This window comes from Lepidochelys kempii, chromosome 5 (assembly GCF_965140265.1).
Source record: "Lepidochelys kempii isolate rLepKem1 chromosome 5, rLepKem1.hap2, whole genome shotgun sequence".
Taxonomy (NCBI): Eukaryota; Metazoa; Chordata; order Testudines; family Cheloniidae; genus Lepidochelys; species Lepidochelys kempii.
Genome location: NC_133260.1, coordinates 38,994,958 through 39,022,429, shown reverse-complemented (window position 1 = coordinate 39,022,429; position 27,472 = coordinate 38,994,958). Strand labels below are relative to the sequence as shown.

General features: G+C 43.4%; 1 protein-coding gene across 1 annotated transcript in view; it reads left to right on the top strand.

Annotated features, from left to right (window-relative positions):
- Window positions 1–27,472, top strand: part of DEPDC1B (DEP domain containing 1B) — a 61,328-nt gene that overhangs the window by 18,596 nt on the left and 15,260 nt on the right. Inside the window, exons 3-7 of the mRNA XM_073346190.1 lie at window positions 3,797–3,932; window positions 17,032–17,159; window positions 18,699–18,829; window positions 19,981–20,028; window positions 26,145–26,285. Coding sequence (XP_073202291.1) covers window positions 3,797–3,932; window positions 17,032–17,159; window positions 18,699–18,829; window positions 19,981–20,028; window positions 26,145–26,285 — 584 coding nt within the window. The remainder of the gene's footprint in view (window positions 1–3,796; window positions 3,933–17,031; window positions 17,160–18,698; window positions 18,830–19,980; window positions 20,029–26,144; window positions 26,286–27,472) is intronic.

Genomic DNA, 27,472 nt, shown 5'->3' with positions numbered 1-27,472 from the left:
AGGTTGACTGTGTGCTGAGTGAAGAAATACTTCCTTTTATTTGTTTTAAACCTGCTGCCTATTCATTTCATTTGGTGACCCCTAGTTCTTGTGTTATGAGAAGGAGTGTAAATAACACTTCCTTATTTATTTTCTCCACACCAGTCATGATTTTATAGACCTCAATCCTATCCCCCCTTAGTCATCTCTTTTCCAAGCTGAAAAGTCCCAATCTTATTAATCTCTCCTCAAATGGCAGCTGTTCCATACCCCTAATCACTTTTGTTGCCCTTTTCTGAACCTTTTCCAATTCCAATATATCTTTTTTGAGATGGGGTGACCACATCTGCACACAGTATTCAAGATGTGGACATACCATGGATTTATATAGAGGTAACATGATATTTTCTGTCCTATTATCTATATCCCTTTCTTAATAATTCCGAACATTCTGTTTGCTTTTTGACTACCGCTGCTCATTGAGTGATGTTTTCAGAGAACTATCCACAATGACTCCAAGATCTCTTTCTTGAGTGGTAACAGCTAATTTAGTCCCCATGCACTCACCAAGGCCACTGTTCTGCAGTGCTGGGCATTCCATCACACTAGTCTAGTCGTAAGGGACTTGGCCTCTGGCTGAGCCCTAGACAGTCTGCCTCCTTCCAGGGTTGTCAATGAACACAAAAAAGAAACACAAATGAATAATCCCACAGCCTGAAGAAAGAGCACCTTACTAAACATGTTCCTGTTAAGCTGTGGTCCCATAGATTAATATAGGGAAAATAGTCCCCTCAAGTAGGTGGATCAGCATCAAGCCCTCTCTTCTTCCAGGGTGGTGCTGCTGGGCAGTGGTCATCTGAAAAGCTCTTGCCTTCAGTCAACCCTCTCTCCAGGAGCTGGAGACTGGGGTTCTGCTCTCCTTTCTGGTCTGCCACCAACAATACTATGTCTTTCCCTTTTAAGTTCCTCCAAATCTGACATTTCTTACAGGTGTGGTGGGATGGGGCTACCTAAACCCATATTAGCTCATTAACCCTGTATTGCCCAGTGTGGGATTTGTTTATACCACATCACAGTTCACAATTATTGGATCGCTTTTTCGTATTAGCTACAGCTTTCCTTCTGCTTACCCAGAAGGAGTTGGAATCTAGACTTTCTTCCTGAACACTTCAAGTTTCTCCAGCTCTTCTACCTTCAGGAGAAAGCCCTCCACAGAGAACTAGTCTTACCTCCTAGGCTCTTCTCTCTTTTTACATGAATTTCATGTTTTAAGATTTGATTTATTTAATCATTACTGTAACAAGCCTTTTTAAAATTCAGATTTCCAGATGTTATGAGTAGCTCATTGTTCAGTTGTATGATTGTGACACAAGCGGTAAATCATACAGTTGACTTGATTAAAGAAAAATAATACATTTTTATTTGGTTTTTGAAAGTAAAACACATCAAGACTGGACAGGCAGGAACCTTTCCCAAGCTGCCGTAAAACAAAGTGCATACACTATAGCAGGGGTGGGCAAACATTTTGGCCCGAGGGCCACATCTGGATTTGGAAATTGTATGGTGGGCCATGAATGCTTATGAAATTGGGGGTTGAGAGGCTGAGGGCTCTAGCTGGGGGTGCAGGCTCTGGGGTGGGGCCAGAAATGAGGAGTTCAGGGTGTGGGAGGGGGCTCCTGGCTGGGGCAGGTGGTTGGGGTATGGAGGTGGGGTGAGGGCTCTGGCTGGCGGTACAGGCTCTGGGGTGGGGCTGGGAATGAGGCGTTGGGGGTACAGGAGGGTGCTCTGGGCTGGGACCAAGGGGTTTAGAGGGAGGGAGGGGAATCCAAGGCAGGGGGTCGGGGTGCAGGCTCCAGGCAGTGTTTACCTCAAGCAGCTCCCAGAAGCAGCGGCATGTCCCCTCACCAGCTCCGTTGCGGAGGTGCAGCCAGGTGGCTCTGCACACTGCCCCGTCCACAGGCACTACCACTGCAGCTCCCATTGGCCATGGTTCCCAACCAATGGGAGCTGCAGAGCCCCTTGTCTGACCCTATGCATAGGAGCTGGAAGGGGAACATGCCGCTGCTTCTGTGAGCTGTGTGGAGCCACAGCATAGCACAGATCCTGGCAGGAGTTTGAGGGCCAGATTAAAATGTCTGAAGGGCTGGATGTGGCTCCACATCACCTCCATATTCGTGCACATAACAAAATTTATGAGGCAGGGGTGGGACTGAGGGGTTCGGAGTGTGAGAGGGGGCTCAGGGCTGAGGCAGAGGGTTGGGGTGCAGGAGGGGGTGAGGGCTCTGGGGTAGGGCTGGGGTTGAGGGGTTGGTGTACCTGGGGCTACAGCAGGGAGAGAGGACTCCCCCTACCTTTCTCTCCCACCACAGCAGCACCTGGGCTGGAGGGGAGAGGCACCTCTCTCTGCTGCAGCAGCTCCGGGGCTGGGGCCATGGGATAGGCGCCTCTCCTCTGGATGTGGCAGGTCCGGGGTTCGGCTGAGTTGGGGTGCCTTTTCCCTGTTCGCAGCAGGTTTGGGCTGGGGCTGGGTGGGGGTGCCTCTTCTCCATCTGTGGCAGTTCTGGGCTGGGTTGGGGCCAGGGGAGGGGCCACGCTTCCCCGGCTGGCAGTCCTAGAGGAGTGCAGGAGAGGGGCCGGAGAGGAGAGGAGAGGAGTCAGCGCTGCAGCCTCAGGGCCACAGCACAAGTGAAGTGGAGGGCCAGGCCAGTGGGGCCCCTGCTGAGCGTGGGCCTGGCACCATCATAAACCTGGTACTGGCCAGGCTGGGTTGGGGCCGGAGGAGGGGCGCCTCTCCCCGCCGCGACATCTCTCCCCACTGCAGCCCTGAGTGCCTGCACAGTGCTTAGTAGGCTGCTACACAGCTGTGCAGCTTAGAGGGAACTTAGGTGATCAGCAGCTGCATCTGAGCACCTGGGTTACCCTAGCTCAGGTGTGAGCAGCCACTGCAAGGTCACACTTGAGTTACCATGTTCTGACTGGTGCTTCGTTGAACTGTGTGTATCAGTGGAAACATAATCCATGGTTCTTTGTACTGCTGTATGATTGATTGTTTCCCAGTGAATTGTGGAAAAACTTGTCTTTCCTTCTGGGAACACAGAGAGGGATTTGGGAAATCATTGGAGGACTGTCAGCATTCAAATGACTTGCGTTGTGTTCTCACTGCAAAGGGAATGGGTTACCAGCTCACGTGAAATCTTTACTTGGGTTTTAGATTATAGACCAGTGATTCTCAAACATTTTTTACTGGTGACCCCTTTCACATAGCAAGCCTCTGAGTACAACCCTCCCATCAATTAAAAATGTTTTTTTTTAATATATTTAACACCATTATAAATGCTGGAGGCAAAGCGGGGTTTGGGTGGAGGCTAACAGCTCGCGACTATCCAGGTAAGAACCTTGTAACCGCCTGAGGGGTCTTGACCCCCAGTTTGAGAACCCCTGCTATAGCCTCAGATAGCCAGCTAGCTCGTGATGAAAGAACCACTAACCTAGAGAGAAAGTGTTCTGTATGTGAATGAGAAGGATCTGAGGGATAACATCCAAGGAGCCCAAATTATCTCTTCAGTGAAGATGTAATCTAAGAGGTGCAAATGAGTGACAACCCACCTGATTCAGTAAGAAAGCAGAATCCACTTAAACCTTTCCTAGCAGGATCAACATCTCCTAATGTGGAGAAGTATTCAGACATACTAGATGTATATATGTGCACCCACATATCAAGTAATGTAGAAAGACACAGGTTGAAAATAGTAAATATAAAATTGCACAATATTTAGAAGCTTTTTTTTTTTGAAGTGTTATCTTTAATGTTATTTAGGTTTCCTCCTTCCTCACCACTGAAACCATATCCAACAAGGCCTCCATATAGAAAGGAAGTAATTAAATTTCCAGACTGGAATGTTCCTGAAGCAGGCACTTCCCAAGAACACATCCCAGTGAAGCCTTTCATGATGGTAAGATTTCTTGTTTCCAGTTTCTAAAATATTTGATATTCTGAAGGGAAAATAGGTAATGGGAAGGGATAAAATAAACTAACAATCTTTTCTTTTTTGATGTATAGTGTTTGGCTGTAGAAAAATTGAAAGAAATAGATTTTTGTTATGTTGAGTTTTTGCTTAAAGGAAGTCATTGTTCTTTCATTTTTAATTATAGTTCATTGGTTGTTTTGATTTTCTCTCTCAAATGGGTTGCTTTCTCATTTGATTATTTTTATGTTCACAAATTACATTACAGAATTTACCAAGTACATAATTTAAAGGATAAATTCATAAATTTGAGAGGGTTCAGAGAAGAGCTACAAGAATGATTAAAGGAGTAGAAAACATGCCTTATAGTGATAGACTTAAAGAGCTCAATCTTTTAGCTTAACAAAGAAGGGTGAGTCCATAAGTATCTACATCAGAAACAAATAGTTAATAATGGGCTCTGCAGTCTAGCAGAGAAAGGTACAACACGATCTAATGGCTGGACATTGAAACTGGACAAATTCAGACTGGAAATATGGCATACATTTTTAATAGTGAGAGTAATTAACCATTTTAACAATTTACCAAGGGTCATGGTGGATTATCTATCACTGACAATTTTAAAATAAAGAGTAGATTTTTTTCTAAATGATAAGCTAGGAATTATTTTGTGGATGTTCTATGGCCTGTGTTATACAGGACACAATGGTCTCTTCTGGCCTTGGAATGTATGAATCTATATATTTGACATTTAACTAATGTGCTAATGTATTGTAAAACAACAACAAATTTGCTTCATTCCAGGATAAAATGGTCATTTTGTTGGAATTGTATCGCATGATTGTTTCACTTGAAGGTTGCGCGACCATACTGGTTTTTTAAAACTCTTATAAAGCTACAGTTTTTATGGCTTCCACATAGTTGCTCACAATAAATGTTACTCATGGAGGAATTCTGCACCACTGTGGAATGCAGAATTGCCTGTTTTCCTCGCAGAATTTCTGGCCGCCACTAGGGGCCACTGGACTACACGTAGCCCAGCTCGCAGTGAGCAGAGCGCCCAGACTGGCTGGGCTGGAGGCTGCACGCTCTTTGGTCCTCATTCTCCCAGGGACAGGAGAGGGCCCGGGAGACCCAGCCAGCTCTGACAAAGGGTGAGGAAGGTCAGGGCCAGGCCACACCACACCATGTCCTCTGGCGGGACAGTAAAGAAGTGGGGGAGGAGTAAAGGCTCTGGGTGTCCTGGTTTCTGGGCCGGGGACTGCCCTGCAGCTGGGAGGAGTGGTAGATACGCTGGAGGGGAGGGATAGGATACAGAAGGACCTAGACCAATTGGAAGATTGGGCCAAAAGGAATCTGATGAGGTTCAATAAGGAAAAGTGCAGGGTCCTGCACTTAGGACGGAAGAACCCAATGCACAGCTACAGACTAGGGACCGAATGGCTAGGCAGCAGTTCTGCGGAAAAGGACCTAGGGGTGACAGTGGACGAGAAGCTGGATATGAGTCAGCAGTGTGCCCTTGTTGCCAAGAAGGCCAATGGCATTTTGGGATGTATAAGTAGGGGCATAGCGAGCAGATCGAGGGACGTGATCGTTCCCCTCTATTCGACATTGGTGAGGCCTCATCTGGAGTACTGTGTCCAGTTTTGGGCCCCACACTTCAAGAAGGATGTGGATAAATTGGAGAGAGTCCAGCGAAGGGCAACAAAAATGATTAGGGGACTGGAACACATGAGTTATGAGGAGAGGCTGAGGGAGCTGGGATTGTTTAGTCTGCAGAAGAGAAGAATGAGGGGGGATTTGATAGCTGCTTTCAACTACCTGAAAGGGGGTTCCAAAGAGGATGGCTCTAGACTGTTCTCAATGGTAGCAGATGACAGAACGAGGAGTAATGGTCTCAAGTTGCAGTGGGGGAGGTTTAGATTGGATATTAGGAAAAACTTTTTCACTAAGAGGGTGGTGAAACACTGGAATGCGTTACCTAGGGAGGTGGTAGAATCTCCTTCCTTAGAGGTTTTTAAGGTCAGGCTTGACAAAGCCCTGGCTGGGATGATTTAACTGGGAATTGGTCCTGCTTTGAGCAGGGGGTTGGACTAGATGACCTTCTGGGGTCCCTTCCAACCCTGATATTCTATGATTCTATGGGCTCTGGGGGGAATGGGAGTGCAGGTGTCTGGGCTCTGGGGGCCCCACACTGCTCTCTCCAGCAACTCCAATTGGAACTGGGTTGTTGTAGGGGTTTCTTTAACTCTCTGCTCCTGAGGGAATCTTTGTTCCTGTTGTCTGTTTTGTTGACATACTTATTGACAGGTATTTTGAAATAAAATACCAAAATAATTGAAACTGGAGTGATTATATTGTGTTATTTTGAGAAATAAAATATGCAGAATTTTCCAGAATTTTAAAATGTTGTGCACAGAATTTTTAATTTTTTGGCACAGAATTCCCCCAGGAGTAAAATATGCTGCAGCTATAGAGAGCAGTTGTGTTGGATTGTTTTGCTGTGTGAACTTGGAGGATCTCTCTGTTTTAATCCTTACCTGATCCCAGCATTTCCCAAACTGCCTCCCAGGCTCCACATCATAAACATGAAACCAATTGTGCTCTAGCTTGCATCCCTGACATATGTTGTTTAAAGGCCTGAGCATTTTACTTTATGCATCTTCATGTCTCCAACCCTCCTCTGGGCTAATCCTGTGTGTTTGCGCAAGCACACACTCCCCATGCACACTTTGGAAATAGGTGCAGATTTTGATAATATGATAATGTCTTTCTTACATGTTTTGATCAGTGAAATTGTTAACACTGTTGATATTTCAACTGTCGTTGGCATCTAAGTTATCATCCCTTGAAATTAATGGCACAGTTCAGGCCGCAGAGCAATTGTTTCAGGATTTCGTAAACATAGTCAGAGATCTCTGCTACTTTTAGCATGTTAGCTTGGGCAGAGTTGGCAGGTGTACATCTACTCAAGCTGGAAATTACAACTCCCAGCTGCAGTGCAAACATAGCCAAAAAGCTAATAGAGTTCAACCAATGCAGTATGGGCATGGCGGTACAGGCTAGCTGCCCAAGCACAGCCCTGCTTGAGATCCTAGGTATGTACTTGGGTGGCTAGCCTGAGCTGCTGTGGCCACACGGCTATTTTTGGCATGCTAGCTCGAGCAGAACTAGTGTCTGTAAATCTTCCCGAGCTGGGAATTAAACCTCCCAGCTGCAGTGTAGACTTATCCTTCGAAGGTTTTCTTTGCAACCATTTATAGCTACACCTTTTTTTTATTTTTATATATATATATAATATAAAATTAATCTTTAAGACGGTGGAGAGCCATTGAGAGGTCTATGCACACACTGCTGCACCCTGCCTCCTCCCCCCTCAGTCCGCTGCCCTACCTACTGCCTTTCTTCCATTAGGGTGCACCTTTCATTTTGAGAAATAATACCTTAACCCATGCTATTGAGGCCATGTTTTTTACTCACCATTCTTCTAATCAGGGGCTAGAGGGAGTTCCTTCTGCTGTTAGTCAGTAACATGGCTTAACTTGGTTACAGTTTTTGGATTTATGCAGAGTAGGACTGCCAACTTTTCAAGTTCTGCTCCTCATTCCCCTTCAAATGTCAGCAGTCACTCAAATAAGCTAATATCAATGAAACAAGCTATATCCGCCTGTTCCTTAAAGAAAGACAGGACAGGCATGCCAGTTGCTCTTGAATGCAGTGACAGGATGATAGCATCTTCAGTTTAATTCCTTTTTAAAGAACTACCAAAAAAATCTTGAGGCACAAGAGGAAAAGGCACATCCATTTGGAACTTCTGTAGTGGGTGGGAGATGTATTGTGAAGCAGGGAGGGTGGCAGATTAGCAAGGTCAGTGCATGCAGCATCACCCTCTGATGTACCTAATCAGATAAACTCATTCATTACTGAACTATGTGAGACTCATAGACTTTAAGGTCAGAAGGGACCATTATGATCGTCTGCTCTGGCCTCCTGCACAACACAGGCCACAGAATCTCACCCACCCACTCCTGTAACAAACCCCTGACCTATGTCTGAGCTACTGAAGTCTTCAACTCGTGGTTTAAAGACTTTAAGGTACAGAGAATCATAGAATCGTAGAATATCAGGGTTGGAAGGGACCCCAGAAGGTCATCTAGTCCAACCCCCTGCTCGAAGCAGGACCAATTCCCAGTTAAATCATCCCAGCCAGGGCTTTGTCAAGCCTGACCTTGAAAACCTCTAAGGAAGGAGATTTCACCACCTCCCTAGGTAACCCATTCCAGTGTTTCACCACCCTCCTAGTGAAAAAGCTTTTCCTAATCCAACCTAAATCTCCCCCAGTGCAACTTGAGACCATTACTCCTTGTTCTGTCATCTGCCACCACTGAGAACAGTCTAGATCCATCCTCTTTGGAACCCCCTTTCAGGTAGTTGAAAGCAGCTATCAAATTCCCCCTCATTCTTCTCTTCCGTAGACTAAACATCCCCAGTTCCCTCAGCCTCTCCTCATAACTCATGTGTTCCAGTCCCCTAATCATTTTTGTTGCCCTCCGCTGGATTCTTTCCAATTTTTCCACATCCTTCTTGTAGTGTGGGGCCCAAAACTGGACACAGTACTCCAGATGAGGCCTCACCAGTGTCAAATAGAGGGGAACGATCACGTCCCTCGATCTGCTGGCAATGCCCCTACGTATACATCCCAAAATGCCATTGGCCTTCTTGGCAACAAGGGCACACCGTTGACTCATATCAAACTTCTCGTCCACTGTAACCCCTAGGTCCTTTTCTGCAGAACTGCTGCCTAGCCATTTGGTCCCTAGTCTGTAGTGGTGCATGGGATTCTTCTGTCCTAAGTGCAGGACTCTGCACTTGTCCTTGTTGAACCTCATCACATTTCTTTTGGCCCAATCCTCCAATTTGTCTAGGTCCCTCTGTATCCTATCCCTACCCTCCAGCGTATCTACCTCTCCTCCCAGTTTAGTGTCATCTGCAAACTTGCTGAGGGTGCAATCCACACCATTCTCCAGATCATTTATGAAGATATTGAACAAAACCGGCTCCAGGACCGACCCTTGGGGCGCTCCACTTGATACCGGCTGCCAACTAGACATGGAGCCATTGATCACTACCCGTTGAGCCCGACTATCTAGCCAGCTTTCCATCCACCTTACAGTCCATTCATCCAGCCCATACTTCTTTAACTTGCTGGCAAGAATACTGTGGGAGACAGTGTCAAAAGCTTTGCTAAAGTCAAGGAACAACATGTCCACCACTTTCCCCTCATCCACAGAGCCAGTTATCTCGTCATAGAAGGCAATTAGATTAGTCAGGCATGCCTTTCCCTTGGTGAATCCATGCTGACTGTTCCTGATCACTTTCCTCTCCTCCAAGTGCTTCAGAATTGATTCCTTGAGGACCTGCTCCATGATTTTTCCAGGGACTGAGGTGAGGCTGACTGGCCTGTAGTTCCCAGGACCCTCCTCCTTCTCTTTTTTAAAGATGGGCACTACATTAGCCTTTTTCCAGTCGTCCGGGACCTCTCCTGATCGCCATGAGTTTTCAAAGATAATGGCCAATGGCTCCTGTAAGTGACCTGTGCCCCACACTGCAGAGGAAGGCGAAAAACCCCCAGCGCCTCTGCCAATCTGCCCTGGAGGAAAATTCTTTCCTAACCCCAAATATGGTGATCAGCTAAACCCTGAGCATGTGGGCAAGACTCAACAACCAGACACCCAGGAAAGAATTCTTTGAACTCAGATCCCACCCTATCTAGTGTCCCATCACAAGCCATTGGGCATATTTACTGCTAATAGTCAAAGATCAATTAATTGCCAAAATTAGGCTATCCCGTCATACCATCCCCTCCATAAACTTATCAAGCTTAGTCTTGAAGCCAGATAGGTCTTTTGCCTCCACTTCTCCCCTTGGAAGGCTGTTCCAGAACTTCACTCCTCTGATGGTTAGAAACCTTCATCTAATTTCAAGTCTAAACTTCCCAATGTCCAGTTTATATCCATTTGTTCTTGTGTCGACATTGGTACTGAGCTTAAATAATTCCTCTCCCTCCCTGGTATTTATCCCTCTGATATATTTATAGAGAGCAATCATATCTCCCCACAGCCTTCTTTTGGTTAGGCTAAACAAGCCAAGCTCTTTGAGTCTCCTTTCATAAGACAGGTTTTCCATTCCTCAGATCATCCTAGTAGCCCTTCTCTGTGCTTGTTCCAGTTTGAATTTATCCTTCTTAAACATGGGAGACCAGAACTGCACACAATATTCCAGGTGAGTGTTAGGGGGCTTATTCCTTCACCCACTTACTTCCCTGGTCCTTCTCGCAGGAACAGAGAGCCACAATACCCAAAGTCCAAAGGTGCAAACAATTTGATGTTTATTGGGGTGAACTTCCAGCAAGCATGATTCAAGTTTCCTTCCTTAGTGTCCCTCTTCCCAGCTCTGACACCACAGAGCCTTACCTGTGTCCCTGTTCCCATTCCGGCCCTTAGCTAAACATGATTCCAATTTCCCAACCCCCATTCCCTGTTCCCATTTCACACACCCACCCACTTCCTGATTGACTGCAGACTATATAGTAAAACTTGAGTTCTGCTTAGCTATACCTTAACCAATCATTTTCCTGAAATTTAACTAACCAATCCTGACATACTGTAACATGATTATGTAACCAATTATATCCCACCATCTTAATTAGTTTACATCCTGCAAAATTAATTATACAGCAGGCAGAAACAATCACAGAACCAGACAGAGACCATGCAAATAAGCAATAGCAAAGTGGGAACTATAATGACAAAACAATACAGAAGTGAGTATTTCACATCCCAGCTATTGATAAGTGAGTTCTTGCCAGACAGGATGCTATCAAACTAAGTTTCCTTTTACATTTTCTAGGCACTTCCCTTTCTCTGGAGGCGATAGGCATTATCAGGACAGGATTGTATTCCTAACAGCCCAATAGCACCTTATTTCAATATGACTAGTTTGGAATGTGAGGATGTGACCGGTCGCTTCCCAGCTTATGGCTGCTTCTGTTGCTTAGCCAAAGATCTTAGCCTAAGCACAGGGCCTCAGACTGTCACAGTAAGAGAAGGACCTTACACCGGCAGACAGTGATTTTGATTCTTTCTCTTATACCTCTATAACTAGCTAAAGTGATAAGAATACACCTAAATTCTTAGGGTATAGGCCTTTACAGACAGGCCTGAATATCTATATCCTAACAATGAGGTCTCACCAGTGCCTTGTCTAACGGTACAAACACCACCTTATCTCTACTGGAAATACCTCGCCTGATTCATCCGAAGAACGCATTAGCTTTTTTCACAGCCATATCACATGGCGGCTCATAGTCATCCTGTGATCAACCAATACTCGAGGTCCTTCTCTTCCTCTGTTACCTGCAAGTGATGCATCCCCAGTTTATAACAAAAATTCTTGTTATTAATCCGTAAATGCATGACCTTGCACTTTTCACTATTAAATTTCATCCTATTACTATTACTCCAGTTTACAAGGTCATCCAAATCTTCCTGTATGATATCTCTCTATATTGGCAATGCCTCCCAGCTTCGTGTCATCCGCAATCTTTATTAGCACATTCCCACTTTTTGTGCCAAGGTCAGTAATAAAAAGATTAAATAAGATTGGTCCCAAAACCGATCCCTGAGGAACTCCACTAGTAACCTCCCTCCAGCCTGACAGTTCACCTTTCAGTCGGACCCATTGTAGTCTCCCCTTTAACCAATTCCTTATCCACCTTTCAATTTTCATATTGATCCCTATCTTTTCCAGTTTAGCTAATAATTCCCCATGTGGAACCATATCAAGTGCCTTACTGAAATCAAGGTAAATTAGATCCACTGCATTTCTTTTGTCTAAAAAATCTGTTTCCTTCTCAAAGAAAGAGATGAGGTTGGTTTGGTACGATCTACCTTTTGTAAAACCATGTTGTATTTTGTCTCAATTGCCATTGACCTCAATGTCCTTAACTACTTTCTCCTTCAAAATTTTTTCCAAGACCTTGCATACTACAGATGTCAAACTAACAGGCCTGTAGTTACCTGAATCACTTTTTTTCCCTTTCTTAAAAATAGGAACTATGTTAGCAATTCTCCAGTCATACGGCACAACCCCTGAGTTTACAGATTCTTGCTAATGGGCTTGCAATTTCATGTGCCAGTTCCTTTAATATTCTTGGAGGAAGATTATCTGGGCCCCCTGATTTAGTCCCATTAAGCTGTTCGAGTTTGGATGTGGTAATATCTACCTGCATATCCTCATTCCCATTTGTCGTCCTACTATTATCCCTAAACTCCTCATTAGCCTCGTTAAAGACTGAGGTAAAGTATTTGTTAAATATTAGGCCATGCCTAGATTATCCTTAACCTCCACTCCATCCTTAGTGTTTAGCGGTCCCACTTCCTCTTTCTTTGTATTCTTCTTATTTATATGGCTATAAAACCTTTTACTATTGCTTTTAATTCCCTTTGCAAGGTCCAAATGTACATGGCTTTTTGCCTTTTTCACTTTATCCCTACATATTCTGACCTCAATAAGGTAGCTTTCCTTGCTGATCCCCCTCATCTTCCACGCCTCGTAGGCTTTCTGCTTTTTCTTAATCACCTCTCTGAGATGCTTGCTCATCCAGCTTGGTCTACAACTCCTGCCTATGAATTTTTTCCCCTTTCTTGGGATGCAGGCTTCTGATAGCTTCTGCAGCTTTGATTTAAAGTAATCCAAGGCGTCCTCTACCTTTAGAGCCACAAATCTTCAGTCCAATCCACTTCCCTAACTAAGTTCCTTAATTTTTTAAAGTTAGCCCTTTTGAAATCAAAAACCATAGTCACAGATCTATTTTTGTTTATCCTTCCATTTAGTTTGAACTGAATTAGCTTATGATCACTCGAACCAAGGTTGTCCCCTACAACCATTTCTTCTATGAGGTCCTCACTACTCACCAAACGCAAATCTAAAATGGCATCCCCTCTTGTTGGTTCAGCAACTACTTGGTGAAGGAATCCATCAGCTATCGCATCCAGGAAAATCTGAGCCCTATTATTATTACTAGCACTTTTCCTCCAGTCTATATCTGAGAAGTTAAAGTCTCCCATGATCACACAATTCCCATTAGTATTTACTTCATTGAAAACATTAAAGAGGGCTCTATCCTTATCCAAATTGGATCCCGGTGGTCTATAGCACACCCCAAGCACTATCCTAGGGGATGCTCTAGTAGCTTTTTTCCCCAATGTGATTTTTTGTATCCATTCCATCACTTCTTATTTCTTTACAGTCTACCTCATTGATATACAATGCAACTCCACCACCTTTGCCTTTATTTCTGTCTTTCCTAAACAGCACATACCCTTCAATACCTGTACTCCAGTCATGACTACTGTTCCACCATGTTTCTGTTATCCTTATATCTGGTTTCACTTCTGGCACCAATAGCTCTCGTTCCTCCATTTTGTTACCTAGGCTCCTCACATTCGTGTACAAACATCTTAATTTTTGCTGTTTGGCCTCGCTCACATTCTTTACCCGATTAGGCACAGTCATTCTACAGCCAGTATGACCTATTAGACTGGTATCTACACTACCCTTCCTCCTTATGTCCATTCTCCTACCCACGGCTGTATCCTTTCTTACTTTGTTTTCTTCCCTCTCAATGCTAAAATCCGGCGTGGAGATTACCTGGACATCTCCCAACCATCTCCCGCAAATTCCTAGTTTAAAGCTCTCTTAATCAGTTGTGCCAGCCTCCATCCTAGAAGTCTATTTCCCTCCCTGCTCAGATGAAGTCCATCCCGAGAGAACAGTCCTCTGTCCATGAATGCTTCCCAGTGGCCATACACCCCAAAGCCCTCCTTATAGCACACTGCCTGAGCCATCTGTTGATCATCATAATCTTGTCACACCTTTGTTGCCCTTCTCTAGGAACAGGCAGAGTCCCACTGAAGATCACCTGAGCCTCGATTTCCTTAAGCGTCTTCCCCAGTCTGGCATACTCTCCCTTGATACTTCCAGCGAGAATCTAGCCGTATCATATTGTTCCCACATGAAGGACAATCAGTGGATTCTTTCCCACTCCCGTTCGGATCCTCTTCAGCCTCAGGTCCACATCCCATATCTTGGCACCCAGCAGACAGCACACCCTTCTGTTCTCTGGATCCGCTCTTGTTACAGGCCTGTCTATCCTTCTAAGTAAGGAGTCTCCAATCATGTAGACCTGCCTTTTCCTGGTGATGGTGCGATTCTTCGGTCTATCCCCTGTTCCCTCTGGCTGCAAGTCCTCTTGATTCCTATTGTCCCTTGCAATCCTCTGCAACCCATGCTGTATCCTCCTGGGGCTCATATTTGGTGTTATCTCCATTGACTCCTCCCCTCTTCCTTTAGGAGTAGCTGCTCTTCTCTTCTTCCTTGCCCTCTCACCTTCAGTGACCACCTACTGTGCCCCTTCTTCATTTTCCAGCTCCGCAAACCTGTTCCTGAGCTCTATTTCTCCTTCACTAGCCCGTCTTTTCCGCTGCCTGGTTCTCTTAGTCATATGCCTCCCAGCAGTCTCTCCTCAGCGTTCTTTGGTCCTGCTTCCATCTGCAAATCTGAGTTTTTCACTTCAGCCTCCTCATGTCTTTGCTTCATCATCCGCTCGAACCCCCTTCTAAACTCAACCAGAGTTTCCACCTGCCTCTCCAATCCTCGGATCTTTTCTTCCATCAGCTCTATCAGGTGGCAGATGAAACTCTTTTTAGGTACCCCCTCCAGGATCATGTACATGCCGCAGCTTCCACATGCAGTCATCTTCATTTTGTTTTCCACTGCTGCCTCTGTATCTGTCACAGCCTTCTCATCTAAGTCCTGTTAGTCCAGGAAACACAAACCAAACCAAAACACCACCACCCAGAGCAAAACAAACCCCCAACGAGCACCAAACCACTGCCAGACCACCACACACTCCCTTCACTACCCTGTTTGTTCCTCTGCCTGGCTCTCTTAGTCTTCCCCCCCCCACAAACTCCTCTTGCCAACTCCCACTCAAACTCCCCTGTTTACAGCTCTGTTTGCTGGCTCCTGTGCTGCTGCAGCTGTCTTAGGTCAATCGTCCGCCCAGACCTGTGAAAATAAAGACCACTCCATACAACGCAGTTGTCATCTTTTAGGCTAAAAAGGAAAAACTCCTAGTAATTAAGAAAAGTTGCTATTTGTTCCCTTCATGCTAGCTTTGATTATTAATATACAGTATCCTGACACTCCCACCAGTGCATACTGTTTCACTTGGGTTCAAAGTGTGACCTCTGTGTGGTGGTCATACAGTCTTTCATTCTCTGCTGCTTCAGTTTTATCCTTTCAGTCAGGATAGAAATGACTATTGGCATCCTAGTTTTTGTGAAGAACTAGCTTTGCTGGGTCTCCTCAGTTTTACCTATTTGCATTCGTTTTCTGTCTGCATTACACCTGCTAGGACTTGCTACTTAAATTGCATCAGCGTGCACAGAGCCAAGCAAGATGAAGACCATGAACTGGTCTACACAGCATGGCAAAATGCATCAGAGGGGCTGCCCCATGTAGACCCTGCTGGCCTGCTCTAAAAGGTACCAAGTTTGCTTTAACATAGTCCTGTTTGAAACACATTCAAATGCTTCACAAGTCATACCCCTCTAGTGTGCTTTGCTAGTACCGTGTACATAAGACCTGAGAATGACTCTCTCACCTGGTTGTTCTTTGGGAATTCTTAAAGGGTAGAGGCTGTTGTTAAATGCAAATGTATGATCGAATAAACCTTACACATGATTGTAATAATCTTTGTACAAAGTATGCTTTGTAAAGTATCATTTGAAAACTCATAGTTTGCTGGTCAGTATTGTCCTGGTAAAATATGTGTGGCCACGTTGTATGTGAAGTTATAAGATCCCCCTGTATGTTATTAATGGATGTTCCAAACCCCGCAGCTTTCCTAGGCAGAAGTTAGGTCTGTCCTAAACAAAGGAAGGAATTTGCACTTGCCTTAATTTACGTTTAAGTACTAAACAGCATCATCAAGCAGGGAGGGAAAACAAAGGAAGTTCAAGCAGGTGAAAAAAACCAGTAGCTAATATCATTCCCCCTAGATTCTTTGTCTCCTTGGTCTCAGCTGTAAATGTTTTCAATTGGGGGACTGAAACTATAAAAAGAAGGGACAGACATCCCTCCCCCCACCCATTACCTTCACTGCATCTGAAGAGACAGAACAAGTAGCCATTGGATTCTGTGGGGAGGGATCCTGACCAGTGAGTTCAAGTTGAAGGGGCTGGGCAACTCTATTTGGGGTAACAAGTTGTGTGCATATTATTCCCTTAATGGAATAACGGGCTCAATATATTTGTACTGTCCAGGAGAGGATGGATAGTACAGGACATAGGTTTCTGGGGGGAAATCTGGGAGTGTGGTGGGGGTAATCCCGTGGTAGTCTTTGAGGCTGGTAAAAGCCAAGTTATGGCTGGCTGGCTGCAGCACACACAGACAAATTTGGGAGTGACTTACATGCTAGAGAAGGGATGGGAAAACTTTTTGTCCCGAGGGCCACATCTGGGAATAGAAATTGTATGGCGGGCCATGAATGCTCACAAAATTTGGGTTGGAGTGTGAGAGGGAGTGAGGGCTCTGATTAGGGGTCCAGGCTCAGGGGTTGGGCCAGAAATGAGGAGTTCAGGGTACGGGAGGGGGCTCCAGGCTGGGGTGCGGGAGCAGGGAGGTGAGGGCTCCAGCTGGAGATATGGGCTCTGGGGTGGGGCTGGGGATGAGGAGTTTGGGGTGCAGGAGGGTGCTCTGAACTGGGACCGCAAGCACTGCTCTGACATGGGCTCCTTCTGCAGCTTTGGACAAATCACTTAACTGAGGCAAAGATGCTTCCCATCTATAAAATCTAAATAATACTTACTGCTCACGGATTTTACGAGCATTTGTTATTGTTCATAAAGTGCTTGGAAGAGGAAGCATGCTACACTGTGTAAGTGCTATACTATTTTATCATTGAAAAAATTGGTAGGTGAAGGAATGTGCTCTTTTTTTTTTTTTTTCTTTTGTAATCCAGAATTCTGAAATGTGGTTCAAACGTCACAGTATAGCAATAGGAGAAGTACCAGCTTGCAGACTTGTGCACCGCCAAGAGTTAACACAGGCAAATATAGAAGAGATATGGAAATCCATGACGCTATCACAGTAAGTGTGTTTGTGAGTCCTCCACCTTTACGCTAATGTGTATAGTGGGCAACAGTCTCACCTTCTCTGCTACCTCTCATAATTTCGCCCATTCTTTACTGCTATACTGCCATTAGGTGTATACTTGCTAAACTAATTAGACTTGCTTATTATTTGACTATCAGCCTGTGATTTGTGAATAATCTCTTTTGTATTTAGCAGTTTTAACAATTCCTCTTTCTATGATACTATATAGCAAATTTTTCTGTATGTGTTTGTGTAGTGTGGTGAAATCTTTCTCCTCACTTCTCTTTCCACGATGGTAAAATTCTAACAGCTCTTCCGGGAACATGAAATCCTAAAAATCACTAATAAAAAGTGCAATCATAGAATATCAGGGTTAGAAAGGACCTCAAGAGGTCATCTAGCCCAACCCCCTGCTCAAAGCAGGACCAATCCCCAATTTTTGCCTCAGATCTCTAAATGGTCCCCTCAAGGACTGAACTCACAACCCTGGGTTTAGCAGGCCAATGCTCAAACCATTGAGCTATCCCTCCCCCAAATGTTTAGTTTGAGGACATAGGAAATGGAAGATCTGATCAGCTGGGTGAAAAAAATTCTACAAGCTTCCTACATATAGAAATAAGCTGTAAAATTTTAACAATGAGGGTAATTAATCATTGGAACAGTTTATCAAGGGTTGTGATGGATTCTCTATCACTGGCTATGTTAAAATCAGTATTTGATTTTTCTTTTTAAAATGATACGTTCTAGTTCAGTAGTCCCCAAACTTTTTACCGTGCACCCCACTTACACCTGTCTGCGCCCTCTGCCCCACAGGATCCGGGGCCAAGGGGATGGGGGGCAGCTGGGGTTGGACAGAGGTAAGGGGGCTGGGGCTGGGGGCCGGGCCCCAGGTGTGGGGCCAGGAGCAAAGCTGGATGGCGCTCCCTCCCTGCCCTCTGTGGGGGCTGACCCGGTCCCCAGCTGTGCCCCCTAAACATTCCTTAGCACCCCCCTAGGGGGGTGCACTTCACAGTTTGGGGACTTGTGCTCTAGTTCAAAAGGAATGATTCTGGAGATGTTCTATGGCCTTTGTTAGATAGGAGTTCAGACTAGATGATCACAATTGTCCCTTCTGACCTTGTAATCTATTAATCTATATTCTATTATTATTATAGGCAATCCAACATTAATATCCTGCACAATGTAGGGGGCTGTCTATTTTGTGTGTGTGTATGAATTTTATATATATATAATTTTTTTCCTCTGGTTAAAAAATACACTGGCTGTTTGACAACACAGGTGGAACCTAACCAATAATGTTTATAGTGTAAACTGTTAAAATGGCATGTTATTTTTATGAGATGAACTGGATATACATCAATGAAATGTGTAGCATGAAAATATTAATGATCAAATAACGTTCTTGAAACTGCCTCAAGCTTCCACACCCCAAAGATGACAAAAACAAACAGAAAGGAATTAATTTAAACAAGTGAATTGTTCCCAGTTTGTTTTTTAATATAGATGATGTAAACTATTTATTTATTTTAACAGCTTGCAAAAAGATTTGGGCCTGGATTCTCTGGATGAAGTATTGGATACAAAGCTTGTGAACCCAAAGCATATCATCCACAATGTGTACAATGTCAATAAACAGGGCATCGTCATTTTGGAAGACAAAACAAGTGAGTGGGCTGGAGATTTTTATTATGTTTTTAAGCCTTCCTATGTTGATTATAGTTCTTTTAAATTATTTTTTTTTTCTTTTAAGGCTGTATTGTTGGCTGTCTTGGGGTCTTTTAAGACTTGTCTACACTGGAAAGTTTTTTCCTTTAACTACACCTGTATTATTAAAGTGGAAATCCCTCCCCTAGTGTGGACACATTTATACCTGTAGAAAAGTGCTTATACTAGTATTGATTATTCCAGTTCAGGAAGCGAAATAGGCTATGTTGATATAAGGCACCTTTATATCAGTGTAACTACATCCACGCTAGGGCTTATACCAGTATAAATATATTGATTAAAAAGACAACCCTAACTAGTGTCTTTATACTGGTATATCTTTTCTAGTGTTGACCAGGCTTAAGTCAGCCACTAATGGCCTTTGAAGAGTCCTACCAGTGTGAATCAGTTTTTGTTTTTTGCCCTGATCCACCCACAGGCAGTTCAAGGTTTCAAGATGCAAAGGTACTTGAGAGTGAAGGTGGAAGATTTTCTCACTAACACAAGGTCAGGGCTCCTTCATCCTTCTCCTCCCTTCACTCTAGGTGTCAGAGGAGTTTATGCCTTTTCCTACTGTCATATCAGCCCCCTACAGAACTTGGGTTTCCCTCTGAAGTACCTGGCACTGGCCACTGTTGGAAGACAGGATACTGGGCTAGATGGACCTTTGGTCTGACCCAGTATAGCCATTCTGACATTCTTATAATGTCTCTGAAGCATCAAGACAGTATATTCTTAAATCTTCCACAATTTCCCTGTTTTTGACTGAAAACTCCAGCCAAACCTTATATTTTAAAATTACTGTTAAAAATATATATTTTTATATATGTACTAGGGGAAATGTCTCAGTTGAAATTTAGATGTTTGCCACTGTTTCATAAACTACTTTACTGCTATGTTTCTCCATAAAATTGGAGTAGTATAAAATTTGGCCAGTGGCATGTAAGATAGAGTGTATCCTTGGAGTAGCCCAACTGGCAGTATTTTAAGGTGTTGGAGAACTGTAATCTAAACCACATTTACTGAAAGATTTTGAACTTCTCTTGTATTATGCCAGACTGTTAACTGTTTTAAATTCTCATCTCTTCTCCACAACCTCCTTTCTGAGAAGAAGAGCTACCTCACTGGGTACTGTCAGCAATGAAGTGTCTAGCAAATTGTAAGTATATCACCAAATTCTAATAAAAACAAAATTGAAGTAACTCCTATCTCACTTCACCGAATCCTTTTTATTTAAAGGGTCAGAATTATGTCCTCTGATTCATATCCTAGAAAGTAGAGATGGAAAAGATCTTTAGGGTCATCTGGTAAATACTCTTGCCAAAGCAACATATTTCCTGGAGTATATGAAGCTGTTTTGCTTTTAACTATTTAGCTTTCATTTGTGACAAATCTCTGTAAAATGGTCCAATGACCTTTTTGTAGGCATGTGGCTATAAAAATGTAGTTTTATTATAGCAGGTGTTTATGCATATTGATATTCAAGAACCATGTTATTTATGGATGGCTTAGCCCCATGTAAATTAAAGCAGCAGTTAGAGTGAAAATAAATTAAGTTACAAAAACCCTCAAAACAAACAAAACTGACCGTGATGGTGATTGTGAAATGCACAGGGAGAATAGGGAGGCTACAGAAACAGAAATCGCAATAATAATGGGGGATTTCAGCTATCCCTATATTGGCTGAGTATATATCATGTCAGGATGGGATGCAGAGATAAAATTTCTAGACACTGTTAATGACTGCTTCTTGGAGCAGCGAGTCCTAGAACCCACAAGGGAAGAGGCAATTCTTGTTTTGGTCCTAACTGGAGCACAGCCTCTGGTCCAAGAGGTGAATGTAGTAGAACCGCTCAGTAATAGTGACCATAATGTAATTAAATTTAACATACTTGTAGGGTGGAAAATGCCAAAGAAATCCAGCACTCTAGCATTTAACTTTAGAAAAAAGGGGGAACTACACAAAAATGAAGAAGCTAGTTAATTCGAAATTAAAGGGAACAGTCACAAGAGTGAAATGCCTGTAAGCTGCATGGAAATTATTTAAAAACACCATAAAAGAGGCTAAAAGAAAATATATGCTCCAAATCAAAACAAACAAATAAACAATATGAGTACCAAAAAGAAAAGAAAAAAGCTCCATGGCTAAACAATAGAGAAAAGAGTGGTTAGAGACCAAAAGGCATCCTTTAAAAATTGGAAGTCAAATCCTACTAAGGAAAATAGCATAAACTCTGGCAAGTCAAGTGTAAAACTATAATTAGGCAGGCCAAAAAAGAATTTGAAGAACAACTAGCAAAAGACAGAAAAGCTAATGGCAAAAAATGCTTTAAGGACATCAGGAGCTGAAGCCTGCCAAACAGTTAGAGCAGCCACTGGACAATCAAGGAGACAAAGCCATTGCAGAGAAGCTAAATGAATTCTTTGCATCAGTCTTCACTGCAAAGAACGTGAGGGAGATCCCTGCCTCACAGCCACTCTTTTTAGGTAGCCCCTTTCTGCCAGCTGAACATCTGAGCCGTATCAGGAAGCTAGAGAAGCAAATAAGAAAGGGTATGTGCTGTGAGATCCTCCCTTCCTCTGTGGCCTCTGACCATGAACACGGCTTGGAGGAGCCTTATGACCTGACCATGGAGAAGGACTGAGAATGGAGAGAGCCATTGTTGCAGGAGAGGAAAAAGGACTGAGAAGTGCATTTGGAAATGCACCAGGACATCATGGGTTTGTTCAGGTAACAAACTCAGATGTTGCAAAGCATTATTGACCTATGTGCCCAAAGATCCAGTATTCAGTAGCCTTTCCAAAATCATGGTTGGTGCTCCCATCACACCCAACATAAAAGATGACAGCATGGTGTACATCCTTATCCCCTACTACTCCATGCCGGCAGACAACAAGGAGAACCATAGCTATATACCAACTGTGAAAATCCCAGGATCAGCCACAATACTTTATGCTGAAATTTTTTTGTATATGAACATAAATGTTCATTGTTTACTTGTGTTTTTTTTACTGGGGGTTTTAAAGTATGGTTCATCCTGTTAGCATTGCTTAAAGGTTTGCACCTTATATGTTTGCACTTTAATTTTGTTGCCTGTTTTTTGCACACAATAAAGTTTTGTTTTTGGAAACTTACTGTATATTAGCTTATACCAAGCATTATAGACGCATTATAGAATTTGATAATGGGAGGCGATAACCGACCAGTATTTAAGCTTCGTTACAAGACAGACTATTTCATAAAAGTGTCACGCAACTCTATATTGTGGCTGACAAAATGTTTTTTTAAAGCCTCCCTCAGATGTATAGCTGTTGGCTCTTCTAATAACCCTTGTGTCTGGCTATTCAAATTCTGCAGACAGCTTGTCCATCTCTCCCCTCCATCCTTGCGGTAGCTCTCCCCCCTTCACTTCGCAGCAGTATTCAACATGCAGCTATACTGCTGATCATGTTTCTCTTGCTGAGATCCAATCTAGTGAGTAAACAATGCCACTGACCCTTCAGTCTACCAAAGACACATTCAATAGCCATTCTGCATTAGCTGAGCTGGTTGTTGAATCTTTCTCTGGTGCTATCATGGTATTCTTTGTATGGCTTCATGAGACAGGAAAGCAAGGAGTAGACTGGGTCCCCCAGAATCACTATTGACATTTCAACATTGCTAATGTGAATGTGCTTACTAGGGAAGAATGTCTCTGCTTGCAGCTTTTGGAAAAGTTCTGTATTCTTAGCGATGTGAGCATCATGTGCCTTCCCTGATCAGCTCACATTGATATCACATAAGTGTCCGTGGTGATTCACTTGTCTTTGTACAACCACAGAAACGGTATCCTTTTCTGTTGATGTGCTTGCTGGCAAGGTGGGCTCATGCCAGAATAGGGCTTTGTGTGCCATCTATTGCCCCATCACAGTTTGAGAACCCCACAGCTGCAAATCTTATCTACCATTTCCTGCACATTTGTGAAAGTCACAGTCCTGTCAGCAGCGTACACTTCATAGCTCTATACACTTGGATGACAACAGCCTCCAGTGTGGATTTTCCAACTCCAAACCGATTGACCTGTGACTGATAGCAATCTGGCATTGGAAGCTTCCAGAATGTGATCACCTTTTGCTTCTCCACTGTCAACGCAGCTCTCATTTTGGTGTCCCTGCGGTGGAGGTCTGGAGTGAGCTTAGCATGCAGATCCAGGAATGTGGCCTTTTGCATCCCAAACCTGCATTACAATGTGATTCCACTAATCAGTGCTCATTTCTTGGTCTCAGAAGCAGCGATTCAATGTGAGGAACTGCTCCATGAATGCCGTCAGCAACCTGGCATTTTATTTACTGTGGTCATCGGCATCCAGTTATTGTTGTGTTTGAACATCTCCATATTTTCTTCATTGCATACTCGGTTGTTGTAGTATTCATTCAAGTTCTGCAAAGACAGGAGAATCATGTGTCCTGTAGTAACAAAGGTCATTTTAACTGCACTGAGCTCTGCAGGATCCATGCTGCTTCCAGAGAGATGGCAGAAACTAAAAAGCGGTGTGTGGGACTGTGGAAGTTTTTTTTTAAAAGGGTGCATAAATAGAGAAAGTGGCATAGATGGAAACTTCTGTGCTGCCTTCAGAGCTGGGCGGTTGGAGAGCGGCAGCTCTGGGTAGGTGCCCAGCTCCGAAGGCAGCACTGCCTCCAGCAGCAACAGCAGCGCAGAAGTAAGGGTGGCAATACCATACCATGCTACTCTTCTGCGCTGCTGCTGGCTGCCTGAAGATGGGCAGTGGGAGAGCAGTGGCTGCTGGCTAGGTGCCCAACTCTTAAGGCAGCGCCGCCGCCCGCAGCAGTGCAGAGGTAAGGGTGGCATGTTATGATATTGCCACCCTTACTTCTGTACTGCTGGTGGTGGCAGAGCTGCCTTCAGAGCTGGGTGCCTGGCAAGCAGCCGCTGCTGTACACTCTGCCTTCAGAGCTGGGATTTCACAGGGGAGACCAAATTTCACGGTCAGAGATGTGATTTTCGTGACCATGAATTTGGTAGACCCTTAATTATGATAAGTGTTAGGCAACCTGAGCTACAGGATGGCTTTATAGCTCTGTCTATAATCCATACATGAAGTTTGGTGACCATCTTTTTTATGACAGGTTGCAGAGTAACAGCCGTGTTAGTCTGTATTCGCAAAAAGAAAAGGAGTACTTGTGGCACTTTAGAGACTAACCAATTTATTTGAGCATGAGCTTTCGTGAGCTACAGCTCACTTCATCGGATGCATACCGTGGAAACTGCAGCAGACTTTATATATACACAGAGAATATGAAACAATACCTCCTCCCACCCCACTGTCCTGCTGGTAATAGCTTATCTAAAGTGATCATCAGGTTGGGCCATTTCCAGCACAAATCCAGGTTTTCTCACCCTCCACCCCCCCCCACAAATTCACTCTCCTGCTGGTGATAGCCCATCCAAAGTGACAACTCTTTACACAGTGTGCATGATAATCAAGTTGGGCCATTTCCTTTTTTATATATTTTTTTTGAAAGCAGAATAGCTTGTTTTGAGAGTGGTGCTTTGAAATGAATAGTATGTAGGATGCTGACCGTTCATATGAATGACATATGTCCAAGGTTCAAATGTAGTGACAGCTGTGGTAATTACATAGTCGTTGTAACCCATCAAGGATCAAATAAATGTCTATCAATTCACTGTTTGAGAACTAAGGCTTAGAAAAGTCTGCTGCTTTGAATGTGTGTGTACTGATGGCTAAAGTGTTTCTAGCTGTGGAGAGTAACAAAACATTGAATCTTAAAGCAGGGAATGTTACCTATTGTAGTAAAATATTTTTGCTATGTGTTTGAATATTACCCATCTAGATGTTTCAGTACCTTCATAAAAAAACGTTAAAAGCAGAATTGGTATTTTTATCTCTGATGTGGTTCCTTTTCCTAGCAAAGACTAAGAAGCCATTTTGAATCTCATAGTTTTGCAGAAGTCTGTCATAAGCAGTCCCTGTTTGTATGTTCAAGAAGCACTACTACAGCCAACTAAATTTAGTGAAGAAAATATCAACTTTTGGGTTTTTGTTTCTTAAATCTGATATTTTTTCCCCCTCCATTTCAGTTAGTTGGCTGTAGTAGCACCTGAAAGTTCAGACAGAAACTGCATATGTCCTCAGCAAAAGCCTGGGAGAGGAAACCACAGCAGAGGTACAAATATTAACTCTGCTTTAACTTTTGTGTCTGAAATTACTGAGTGCGTTTACATAGGTAACAGCTATTAATGAATTTATTTTGAAAATAAAAATCATATCAGTTGCAGTTAGATAATACTGATTAATGTCTTGCTCTTTCCTTCAATTCCAGAATGATCTTAGTAAGCTATGTCTACACCAGCACTTTTGCTGGTATAACTTTTATGTTGCTCAGAGGAGTGAAAAAAAACACACACCGAGCGACATAAGTTACACCGAAGAACACGGTGTGACAGGAGAGTGTCTCCTGCCAACATAGTGACTGCTTGCTGGAGGTGGTTTAATTATGTCAACGGGAGAGCTTTATCCTGTTGGCATAGAGCAGATACATGGGAGATTTTTACAGGGCCGCAGCTGCACTGGCCATCTGGTTCATATTCCTATGAACATGTATTTGGAGATAAATGCTTATACTATCCGAAACCTAATTAAGTAACAACTTCAAACATTCATCTCTCATTGCCTAGCATTCTAGTACTAGTGCATTTCAACCAAGGGATGTAAAACTTGAGAGTAATACTTTGATTAAAAGAAGGTATTGTGTAGAGCAGTGTCTGAGGCTCCCTGGAGGGCCGCGAGCAGGCGTCTGCCAGGCAGGGCCAGTGTTAGACTCACTAGGGCCCAGGGCAGAAAGCTGAAGTCCCACCGCATGGGGCTGAAGAAGAAGCCTGAGCAACTTAGCTTCCTGGGGGCCTCAGGCAATACCCCCTAATGTCAGTCCTGGCTTTTATATGCAGAAAACTAGTTGTTGTGGCACAGGAGGGCCATGGAGTTTTTTATAGCATGTTGGGAGCACCTCAGAAAAAAAAATGTTGAGAACCCCTGGTGTAGAGCAGTAAATAGCAAGGAGTGGACTCATTTTAAGGGCAGTAAGAACTGTATGGGTATTTTTTCATGTATTATGTCTGTTTTCACTCGATTAGTTGCAGTTTGTGTAACTACTACTTTGAATAATTAATTTAAATTTTTCCCTTTTGAAACTTTGCTTGTATTGGCTAGAAATGAAAATAGGTGACCCTGTTTGTGGCTTCATTTCCTCTCTTAGGGCCCAGTTGTTCAGATTTGAAGCAACCTACATACTTAGGATTTGAAAGAGATGTCTTCAAAACAATAGCAGACTACTATGGCCAGATGAAGGAACCTCTGCTCACATTTCATCTTTTTGATGTTTTCGTCAGTGTGTTAGGTAAGTTGGCTTGTAATATAATAAATAGAAGAATTGTGAACAATTGTGCCTTTTCCACCCCATTGCCACAAATTATCTTAACTTTTAAAAAGATTTAACAAGTCTCTCAAATTTTTTTATGTGTTCCTTCCACTTTAGCTATAAATAGAATATTCTAATACTTAAATGTATTTTGAAAACTAAGACAACACAGTGCTATTGTTACATACCTTAAGTTGTGTTACGAGGCTGAAGGCCTTGGACCAGGTTTTTAAGGGTATTGAAGTGTGGCTCCACTCAGCATTGCAAGGCCTGACTGACTTAGATAGCTAAATCTTATTGTCAAAAGGGGCTCAGCTCTTAAGTTTTATTATTGACTTTCTCTCTGTGCACTCTGTATACATTTGTGCATGTTTTTACTAGCTAGTATTAAAGTCTCTGCTTAAAAAATCCTATTCAATTAAAATCTTTCCCTGTTCTTTCACACACTTTTTGTGTGTGTGTGTTACTTCCATTGTACATTGTATTTCACTTCACACAGCACTGACAGGGTTTTATTTCACAGCTGCAGTACTCTTCACAAATAGAATACAACCCCCCCCACTTCACTTATACCAAAGTTTATGTGGAAATGAAAAAAGTTTTGCACACTTCCAGTTAAAAGTGACTTATGCACTTTTGAAAATAGGATGTAGGCAGTACTGAAAGTTTTTACTCCAAGAGCACAGACACCAATGTTCCAGTAGCTGGCCTTTGGAGAATCTTTGTTCTATATGTAACATTGAGGAGGTTGCATTTCCATCTTCTAAAGAGAACCTGGTCTGTAGTAAAATATAATGGTTATGTATCGTAAGAAAAATTCTGTCTTGTGGCAGAAATGTATAGTGTGTTTTTAAAAGTTTATTAGGAATATTGTTTTCTACAAATAATGGTACTGGAGCCAATGTTAAAGCTTGTTATTACTAAGGATATCTGAATAAATAGGCTTCAAACCTGAGAAGCAGCGGTGCAAGAGAGGGCATTCCCTGGGCCTAAGAAAGGACAAGCCCATGAAGCGGAGTGGAGTGCAACCTGTGTCTGGCCAGTCCTCTGCCCCCGCTCCACAGATTGCACCACTGACTCTGCCCCGTTGACAGGCTCTGTTGAGTCTGGTGTGGGACCAGCTGTTGGCACTGGGGAACATCGTGGCACCAGCAGGATTGTGGTGC